Source organism: Grammomys surdaster, unplaced genomic scaffold, assembly GCF_004785775.1.
Source record: "Grammomys surdaster isolate TR1022 unplaced genomic scaffold, NIH_TR_1.0 309, whole genome shotgun sequence".
Taxonomy (NCBI): Eukaryota; Metazoa; Chordata; class Mammalia; order Rodentia; family Muridae; genus Grammomys; species Grammomys surdaster.
The window spans coordinates 740,826-751,291 of record NW_021604728.1 but is presented as its reverse complement, the minus strand read 5'-3'; the positions used below and the strand labels follow the sequence as shown (position 1 = coordinate 751,291).

Below are 10,466 nucleotides of genomic sequence, written 5' to 3'. Positions count from 1 at the left end.
CACAGACCCCTGCACCAGGTGTCCCTCCCCCACAGACCCCTGCACCAAGTATCCCTCCCTCACAGACCCCTGCACCAAGTGTCTCTCTACCATAGACCCCCCCCTCCTGTACCAGGTGTCCCTCCACCACAGACACCCTCCCTGTACCAGGTGTCCCTCTCCCACAGATTCTTGCACCAGGTGTCTCTCCCCCACAGACCATCCCATGCTCCAGGTGTCCCTCCCCCACAGATGCCCCCCTGCACCAGGTGTCCCTCCCCCACAGACCCCACACACACACACCAGGTGTCCCTCCACCAACATGTACTTCAAGCCTCACTCAGGCTATGTGGTGAGATGACACCTGCCACTTCTGTCTCCTCAGCCATGGCGTTCTTGCTGCCGATTGCTCATACTCTGTGGGCCTATATCCCAGGCTGTGCCACACACAGTCAGGGCCCTTCCGCACCCCACCCCCAGCCTGCACATTGAAAGGCAGCAGGGCAGTCCACAGTCACCCTGTCCTGGGCTTTAGTGTCCAAAGTGTCCCCCTTCTTGGCCCTTCCGTTGCCTGCCACATCCAGGAAGATGTTTGTATGCGTTGCTTTTGCTATGACAAAGCACCCGAGAAAAGTGAGTCACAGACGATGTATTAGGGTTTATCATTTTAGGGATGCAGTCCACACCGGGGGGGGGGGGGGCGGAGACGTGGCAATGAGAGCAGGAGGCAGTAGTCACCTCACACCATAGTCCTAAAGCAGAAAGACATGAATGCTGGCCCTCAGCTGGCTTCCCCTTGTCTGTCAAAAGAAAGACCCTTCTAGATGCACCCAGAGCTGGCTCCTAGGTGATGCCCCAAACCAGCCAAGGTGGCAGTGAAGACAGACAGACATCACAGCGTTCATGCTTCGAGTTGGACGTTTCAAGCCTTTCTACCCACCTTTCCTTCCCACGCATCTAATGCTCAGGTCTCCTCTTAAGCATGGGCTGGGATCTTGCCTGGGTTGTCCTTTACTGCCTATAATGATCACACTGTTAAGCCTGTCCAGCACTTTGGGGATAATTTTCCAGTGTGTGCAGAAACCGTTCCTGCTGTTGCAGTTAATAAGTCAATAGAGAAAAGGAGAGTATTTGCATGCACTCACATGCGCTCCTTGTTTGTAAGGCTGCCTGAACCACGGGGTGAAGCCTCTGTAGGCACTGGAGCTGCGGCTTGGGCTCCCAGCCTCAGCCTTGTCTCCTCAGCCCTTGCTCTGGCAACATTTCCATGTTGGTATTTACCCTGAAGTCTGTCCTCTGCAGTGCCTCCCTCATGTGGCTTCGAGCTGTTACAAATCAGCTTCCAGGCAGCAGGAACAGGCGTGCACAGCCCTAAGAGGAGGCGGGGCTAATAGGCAGACTGAAAGGTTGCAGGAAAGCTTGGGGAAGAAGCGACTTAAGATCTACAGGGAACTCAGAGGCTTCAGCCCTTGCCCAGTGGGATGATAGGAGCACAGAGTGCCACAGGCTCTCAGCTCTAATGGCACCAAAGGCACCTCCCTTGTAATAACACCCCAACATCTCCACAGTCAGGACCTCACTGAATCTACTGACCTCAGTGGGCAGCTATCAGAATCCCTCTTTCTGGGCATGTACCCGAAATTCTACCACAGCTGGCACAGAGGCCGTGGGTCTCCTCCAAATCAGATGGATACTCAGCTGCTCCCCAAGTGAGCACAACCGTCCCTCTGTCTCCTAGGCCACCATGATGAAGCCCTGGCAGTAGCAGAAAGAGGCCGGACGAGGGCATTTGCTGACCTGCTGGTGGAAAGACAGACCGGACAACAGGACTCCGACCCCTACTCACCCATCACCATCGATCAGATCTTAGAGGTGGTTAATGCCCAGCGGGGACTAGTGCTGTACTACTCCCTGGCCGCAGGCTACCTCTACAGCTGGCTGCTTGCTCCTGGAGCAGGTAAGGTCTCTATTGAAGCTCAGGGAGTGAGGAGGTGGAGGAAGGCCGAGGGGGTTGCTGAGGGGCGCCACACAGGACAGATGAAGGAAAACCTTATCCGCAGTGGATATCCATGGTGGGGCATCCTACTAATAAAGCAGGCCGAGGAGCCGTATCTCCTTATCCATCAGATGGGAACACTCCTAACATGGGAACCCAAGAGAAGGGCGAAGTGCCACGGATCTGTAGGCAGCTGCTCACCAGCCATGAGTGACTTGATTCTTGTGGCCCCTGGTAACATTAACACACCAAAGCGATTGATGACTCTCATGGTTTATAAGTAAATCGTAAGCTTGAATTTCTGAGTTTGACAGGATCAGTTTGGTTTTTGTTGGTGGTGTTGGGTTTGGGTTTTTTGTTTGTTTTCTGGGTTTTGTTTGTTTGCTTTCCTAGTTCTATCAAAAAAAAAATCTGCTTTAGAAGTGAAAACCGTCTTTGGTTAAATCAGCACTAAGCATGCAGGATGTAATAGTTCCCCTGAATACAAAACTACTAATTGGCTAAGGGGCCGTATTTTTTGCATAATAAAATGCTGATGGCTTCACCATGCTGGGGACACACCAGATCCAATTAGAGTTTATTGACTGGAGAAACCAGTCTTATAATTGGGAATCTTGGAAAACGGGCTTCTCGCTTATCTGTAAAAAGTTCAGCTGCCAGGGAGACGTGACACGCCTCTCCCTCCATCTGCAGTAGAGGATAAGGTGTCAGGCATCAGCTTCTGTACCTGCTCTGTGTCCGCAGGACCATCCCCCATCTCACACACGCTCAGCCATGTTCACTTGGACATCCCACAAACAGCATCCTCAGCCTTCCCTCCCACCTCCCTTCGCTGGGTTTCAGATACGATTTTCCTGCACTAATGAGCGATGTCCACACCCCTGTCCCCAAGAGGGGCTCACGCCCGTGTGGACGGAGTTGGCAGCCGGCAAATGTCAGGTGCCACCTCTGCGGCAGCTGCATTGTTGGGGACATGCCTGACAGGTGGCATACCCAGATCATGTGACAATGAGCCGAGTGTAACGAGGCGCCTGTTGTGCCCTTTTTTTTTTTCTTTCTGCCGTTAATGAGACTGAAGCTCTTGCCAGGGCTGTGATCCAATCAGAGGGCCAGCACACCCCATTGCCATATGAGGACTCAGCCCGAGCTTATTGCCAGGAAGCCACTGTGGGCCACCTTCATTTCACAGGCCATCTTTTCCCTCCCTTAAACCGCTAGTGGCCATTGACCAGTTGGTTTTATTTCAGAATGAATACATGCTTATTGTGGTCTGCTTTTATGAAATAAAAGGTCTTTGGTGAGAGCTCCCACTTGGCTAGTTCCAGATTTGCTCAGGATTTCAGGCCCTTCAAGGGTTTGATCTGGACACTTGCACGCAGATCATGAAGCAGGACTCCCCAGAGCATCATTCTGAAAGTGCACAGAAAGCAATCCACATCCAGGGGCTTCTGCATGTGTCATCAGAAGCTTGCCTGTGGCTTGATTGTGTGTACCGTGAGCAGGCATGGCCCCTGTTCAAGAAGCCTGAAACCCCAGGATCCTAGCGTGCTTGGCAAAGAAGCCACGTGGCACCGTGTTCCCCTCTCCTGCCTTTGCCCAAACTCTCCTGCTACCCAACTATTCGTGACCTTGCTATGTCTGCCTTGTTGCAGGAATCCTGAAGTTTCACGAACATTACTTGGGTGATAATTCGGTAGAAAGTTCCAGTGATTTCCAAGCCGGCAGCAGTGCAACATTGCCCGTAGCAACCAGCTCTACACTGGAGCAGCACATCGCCAGTGTCCGGGAGGCCCTGGGGGTGGAGTCTTACTACTCCAGGTAGGAGGCTGTGCCTAGTTCATCGTTGTTCCATTTTGGGTGGGTTTTCATGGGAGATTTTTGGAGCAGGAAATAGTAGAAGAAACCTTATGGGAATCTCAGGTGCTTGGTCTCTACAGTAGACAGCCAAGGGTCTGCCATGCGTGGGCAATCTCTCTTCTCTTTTATTACAATCCCCTGAGCAGGGAAGGACCTCCTCAGAGATGTGGATCCCCTGAGCAGGATGCGGCAGCGACCGTAAGCATGGCTGTGCAGGTAACATGACAGCCAACTTACACAGAGGCAGCATTAGCCTATAAACAGTAAACTGAGTCTGTGCTGTGGCTGACGCAGAATCTGTACAGATGTGCATGTTGGAGGATGGAAGTGAAGAGGGCTGGCCTCCCAGATATCAGAGCTGGGGACAGAGGCAGCTTCCTACAAAGGGTGTGAAAAGGAATGAGTTTATTACAATGCTGGATTAGCTTGCAAGTGGGAGATGGTTTCCTCTAAACACTTCCCTCAAAAAGAGACCACAAGGGGGTGACTGCAAGCGCCCAAGTCACCAGTGGTGAGAAACATTGCACTTCTCCAAGGGAGGCCTGAATAGCATCTACTCAACCCAGGTAGGGCACCAGCAACAAATGTATTCCACCCAAGTCCAGAAGTGCGACTTACAGAGTTTACCCGGCGGCCTCACAGAACATGGGGAATGAGATCCGTACAAGGTCATGGCTTGTCCCCAGGAGCTGTACAGTCACCCAAGCATCCCACTTCAGCTACCTCCTGCCTCCTGTGTACTCTAGATGGGCACATCCAACCTGTGATCCGTACACCACATGTATCCCAGAGAGAGACAGGACTGTGGGTGACAGTGTCATTTTCTCCTCCCAAGTCACGTGCAGCAGGGCAGGGTTACTTACAGCCAGTGGGGGAGTGGAGGAGAGTGAACGGCTGGAGTTTCATGAGAGGGACCAGTGGTCTTGTTTCCACAAGGGAGCATACCAGAACTCATCCTGTGACACTGTAGTCTCTGATGAAGACAGAACTAGCTATATTATGCCCAGAGGACAGCAGTCCACAGCACGAGCAGTCCAGAGTCCTCAGTGGCTGGGACTGGTCCATGGCAGTCAGTGTTGAGTCGGGCAGAACCTCTACTTTTGTCTCAAATGGCCCAGAACCATGGAGCCGTGGGTGTCTCTGGTCCTGTGGGCACTTTGCCTGGCTCCATGTATAGGCGCTTGTTGGGGCACCTATATTACTTATAGAGGGGATCTTCCATGAGAAACAGAATAACCACTGGGCAATGTAGCATCAAGGTCAGAAGGGGATAGAACGGCCCCCTGGTCCAGAGCTCCTGTCCAACCGACATCTGTGGCACAAGTGAAACAGACTTATGTACAACCGTGTCAGTGTCACAGGGAGGGTCAGGTGTGCTGGTGTCCGAGTGAGAGCCCACACAGTCTAGCCCTCACCAATCCGTTCTTCGTTATCAAAATTAGTATCTTGTTTTGAGGAAATAGGAAAGCATACAAATGTCGTTCTCTAGCTTCTGTTTTTATGAAAAATGATGAACAGGCACTGTGGTTGCTGGGAATCTCAGGCCGGCCTGTCTCTGGCCTTGGGCAGTGCTGTGGTGACCACGGGGGTTGGTAGTGTGGTCAACCACAAAGACACAAAAGTATGAATGCCCTCTGAGGTTTGAATCATAAATGCCCAGAAACTAGGTCAGACCAGAGACGGGCAAAGCTGCATCTGCAGACTGTACAGCACGTGTGCCGGGTGACTGGGCTGCTCCCTGGCCCTCAGCACTGCATGCTTAAAGTGAAACACAGGGTGAAGAGCGGGGTAGCAGAGGAGACACAGAAGGGAGGGTGAGCGGGCAAACCAGGCAGGGTCCATCTCTCACAGCCTCAGGGGACTCGGAGACTGGAGTCCGTGGTGCAAGGCTCTTGCCACAGTACACATGAGGGCACTGTGCCCTTGTCTTTACACCCCAGGACTGGAGCAGCTGCTTAGCGCAGGTCCCTGCTCTGTGCTAGACACTGGGATAATCATAACCAGGGCACACAGCCCACTCACCAACCTACAGTATGGTCAGCAGCAGGGTGATAAAGAGTCCAAAATCCTAGTGAGTGTACAAATGGACTACCAGTGTGTCAATAAGTTCTGAGCAGGGTAGCCTGCACCAAGAGCTCCAGAAGACCATAGTGAGAAACATCCTTCTGAGGTCACCGTATCCTGAACACATAATGCCTTTGGAGACAGACCTTTCAGAGTCTGTGATGACCGTTTGGTCTCTTGAGCAGGAACTATCCACAGTGGCAGGGTTCTTTCTGGCTTGGATAGCCCCCTTGAGCTGAGACTGTTCACTCAAGAGATGAAGCCTTTCTTGGGCAAATTCAAAATGTCAGCCAAGGTTTCAAACCAAGGCCTGGAGCATGATAAATGCATGGAGGTACCCGGATGGGACCTGCTGCGTGAACCCTCCTACGGAAGCATGGGAAACAACCGTCCAGTGTGCCCTTTTCTGATAGCAACTGAGTGACCACCGTCAGGTGACATCAAGCCAAACCAGCCATCAGTGAAACTTAGCCCATTGAAAACATACATGTCACCTCATCCTCATTGTCACGTGCCTCTATAAAACCAAACATGCAAAAGAAGAAATCTGATTTTGACTTCCAATAAGGCATTGCTTGAGGTTAGAGGGAGAGCCATGCTGCTTCCCCACAGTCTCAATTAGAGAATGTCTTTGGTGGCACACGCCTTTAATCCCAGCACTCGGGAGACAGAGTCAGACAGATCTCTTTTGAGTTCTGAGTTCAAGGCTAGCCTGGTGACAGGTGAGTTCAGGACAGCTGAGGCGTCTGAAAAAACCAAAAAGGAAAAAAAGAGAAACAACAAGAAGAATGTCTTTGGAGTTTAAGCTCTGCACTCCATTCCGGGCAGCGAGTGGGGCAGGGCTGGCAGTTCCTGTGTTCCCGAGTCAGTGAGCAGTGGAGTCCTCTGCTTAGTGGCTTCTTGCTTAGTGGCCATTTTGTTGGACTGCCCTCAGTAGCTGGGTAACTGAACTCCCAACCCAGGCTTCCCGAGGCCTGGGATAACCCTGTCAGCAGTGTGTCTGCATTTTGTGAGTTTCGTGGAGACGGCAGAAAGGTCTGTGTGTGTGGATTTTCCTCTGTAAAATCAGTACTAGTTTGTAAAGCTGTACATCTGGAAGCTAGAATACCAGATGAGAAGTAGAATACCAAATTATACACTGTAGTTTCATACTGAGTGACATGTGCGTATGCAAGACTCGGACGCACACGAGAAGCACATAGACGGTAGGATGAGGGATGCTGGCTGTGCTTACACTGTTTTCATCATTTCCAGGTTGTCCTGCGTGTTTGTGTGTGGTTTTTACAGTGACCAGATGTTATTTCTTAAGATAGAAATGAATAACCACAAACAAAAAAACCTCTGCTGTCCATCCAAAAGAAAACACAGAAACCTTCCTGTAGTTTTACCGCACAAGGAAATAAACACAAGTTTGGGAGCCCATCATCTTATCTGGTCCTAGTAGATGTGTTTTATTTTCCATTCTTGTCCGCGTTGAACGAGATGCTTGCCTCAGTGGCCATGCCCCCTCAGAGGCCACACCCTCCCTGGCGAGCACACCCTCCTCAACGGCCACATCCTTAATGTTCACGCCCTCCTTGTCAGCCATGCCCTTATCTGTGGCCACACCCTCCTTGGTGGCCACGCCCCCTCAGCAGCCACGCCCTCTCAGCGATCACACTCTCCTCGGTGACCACGCCCTCCGCTGTCCCATCCTGCCCCTTGCCTCCACCACTGCACCTCACTCAGCTGTCCATCTCACTGAGCTCTGAACACCTCCGACCGAGTGTGCTGTAGTGACTTCTAATGTCACACTAACATGTCTCCTCATGCCAACAGAACATGGAAGTCTCTGCGGGAACCAGTGAGTCTGTTGGGCCACCAAAGGGGCCACAGGTGACTCTGACAGATATATCACCAAGGATCTATCTCAGCATGGATGGCAGCTCATGAAAGCTGCATCCCTGGTGTCCCCGTGCCAGTTAGCCTTCCACCTTCTGTATACAATAGCACCCCACACCATATGCATTTGAGGGCTAGATGGGGGTTGGGGCAGGAATCTCAGGTGAGGGTCAGATGACATCCCCTTCCCCTCAGGAGGGAAGGTTTCTTATGAAGGTTGTCTGCAGACTGTCATAGCTGCTCAGATTTCAACATGATGACAAGAGGGGAAAGACAAAACAGGCTGCTTCCCAAGGATCCATAGTGTGAGTCTGAGCCTGTGGGGTCCCCACTGCACCCTGTGCTTTATCTTTATCTTGTGCTGTCACAGAGCAGGCGTCTGAAGACAGGACGGATCGTCCTTCCTATCCTTCCCTCCCTGCTCACTAATCCATAAGTAAATTCCATGGGCTGTCCCTATAAAATTCAATTTTGAACAAGCTGCCATGGAACTAAGGTAGAGATAAAGCATCTGGACAGATCTGAAAGTATTGAAGAGACTGAACCAGTGCCCAGCTCTTCTAGCAGGGGCAAGCCCAAGGCCAGACAATTTCAGTGTTGACAGTGCTACCTAACAGAGGAGAAGACAGCATCCGCTCTCGAAGGCACCCACGCACTTGTAAGGGAGGAGTCAGGACAAACACATTTGTACGGTCAGAGTTACCCAGACCTTAGAACAACCCAGATGCCACAGGACACTATGAACCGATGTCTGTGCTCTGGCTACAAATGTCTCAGAAAACACCAGAACCAATTCAGCAGCACATGGAAAGGATGCCAAGCCCTAGCCAAATGGGACTGATTTCCAGAATGCAAGACTGCTTTAAAACCTGGAGATATTAATACAATGCACCTGACAGGAGGGCAGAGCCCCACCCCTCAGCCCAGCTGATGGGGAAAAGATGACACCTTTTTGTGATTAAAAAACCACGAAAGAAGAACAGAAAGAGGCTCTCAACCTTGTTACATCCACATGTGAGTCCGGTCCTCAGCCAGCATGACTCATAAGCACCCCCACCAGAGTCAGGACGCCATCTCCTGCCGCCGTCATCCTGTGTGGTACCCACAGTCCTCATTGATGACAGGACCCAGGTAATGCAGAAATAACACAGATTCAACCAGGTCACGAGGTTCTGAACCGTGACCCAGAGTCCAGTTTCTTGGCACTCTAGACAAACTGAGAGGGAGGTTAAGACTGTCCAAACATGGGTTTAGTAAGAGAGTGGCTTTGTGCCTAGTGCCTGGTAAGAACTTTACCCTGGCCGAGCTTCCCTGCCGGGAGAAGCCTTCCAGGCTTGCTGTGTGGAAGTTACTCCCAGGGCACCTGGTACAGAGCTGCGGAAGTCTGGGACTCTGACTGATAACTAGATGTGATGGTACCTGGGTGGAAGGGCTCCGGAGGCCGTGACTGTACCCTGCAAGCACAGACAACCCTGCTAGTGGGGGTGTGCCCCTCATTGTAATGAAATGTCAGGCGTGGTAAGCGAGCGCTGTCAGGATCCTCTCTCCATCTCTCCATGCTTTTCTAGGCTCCTGTAGTATAAGTTCTTCTGTAATCAAAGGCTTTTTATCTCAAGCCCCATCCGAGCTGTGCCGGTCCACACATGCTGCCTGGAGGCAGCACCCAGCCAAGTACTGGAGTTACAGATATTCAGTGTGGCCTCAGAGGATCTGAGTCCCCATGCTCAGTGGTCCCTATACTTGAGCCGCGGGAGCTTTTTCCCACTGAGCCATGTCCCCAGCCCACCTGCCTCCACATCAGGCGGGGAGAATGGTGTTGTCTGGAGGTGAGGTTGGCCCTCTGCTCCTCCGTACCGTCTGCACCGTCTTGCTTGGTTCCAAGGCTTCCAGCCTGCTCTGTGATGTGTGGACTCCAGTGAGCTTGACTTTGCTATTTGACTTCTTCTCCTTCCGTCATGGGATCTCCTGTATCCCACCCTGCACGGCACAGCCTCTTCTAGTCTTTTGCAGATGATGAAGGCAGGAAAGCTTACACAGGTAGACTAGTCTTGCTGAAGCAGAGGATGGCTGCAGGGTCTAACCCATACCTACGCCTCCCTCCACCCCGGGCAGGTTTAGCAGAACATAGCACATAGAGCCCCAAATTGATAATGCAGGTGGGCAGGAAGGCCTGAGGACACTGAGCAAATGGAGAAGTGAGGGGGCAAGAACCATCCACTGGAGGCTTGGACTGGGAGCCATGGCTTCTCCTGAGCGCACATCAGTAAGGCGAGGCTAGTGGGGCTCAGTGCACAGAGCATGACACACTCACAGGGTCTCTGCCCTCTCCCTACCTACTTGTACCCCTTGTGAATGCCATGCACAGTGGTGTCCTGGACACTCACCATGTGGTGGGCAGACCACAATCACATGGGCAGTGAGGGGACTCAAGTGAACAGCTACACTGCAAGCCCCACTCCAAGGCGAGCACGGGACGCCCCTCTGGTACCCACTCCATAGTAGGACTTGTCGAGATGTCCTTCCTGCTTCTGATGGATGTACACAGATGCGGTGGCGATACGAGGTTAATAAGCAGTGCCAGACAGAACCAACTCGGGGTCTCCCTGATAACTAAGGGACCCTGTGGGGTCAGACTATTTCCAGGCAGCCCTAAGGAAAGAGACCACTCTTAGGAAAGAGCAAAGGTCCT

The 10,466-nt window shown here is 52.0% G+C and overlaps 1 protein-coding gene across 1 annotated transcript in view; it reads left to right on the top strand.

Annotated features, from left to right (window-relative positions):
• Window positions 1–10,466, top strand: part of Ttc28 (tetratricopeptide repeat domain 28) — a 63,939-nt gene that overhangs the window by 7,813 nt on the left and 45,660 nt on the right. Inside the window, exons 5-6 of the mRNA XM_028777410.1 lie at window positions 1,718–1,936; window positions 3,628–3,793. Coding sequence (XP_028633243.1) covers window positions 1,718–1,936; window positions 3,628–3,793 — 385 coding nt within the window. The remainder of the gene's footprint in view (window positions 1–1,717; window positions 1,937–3,627; window positions 3,794–10,466) is intronic.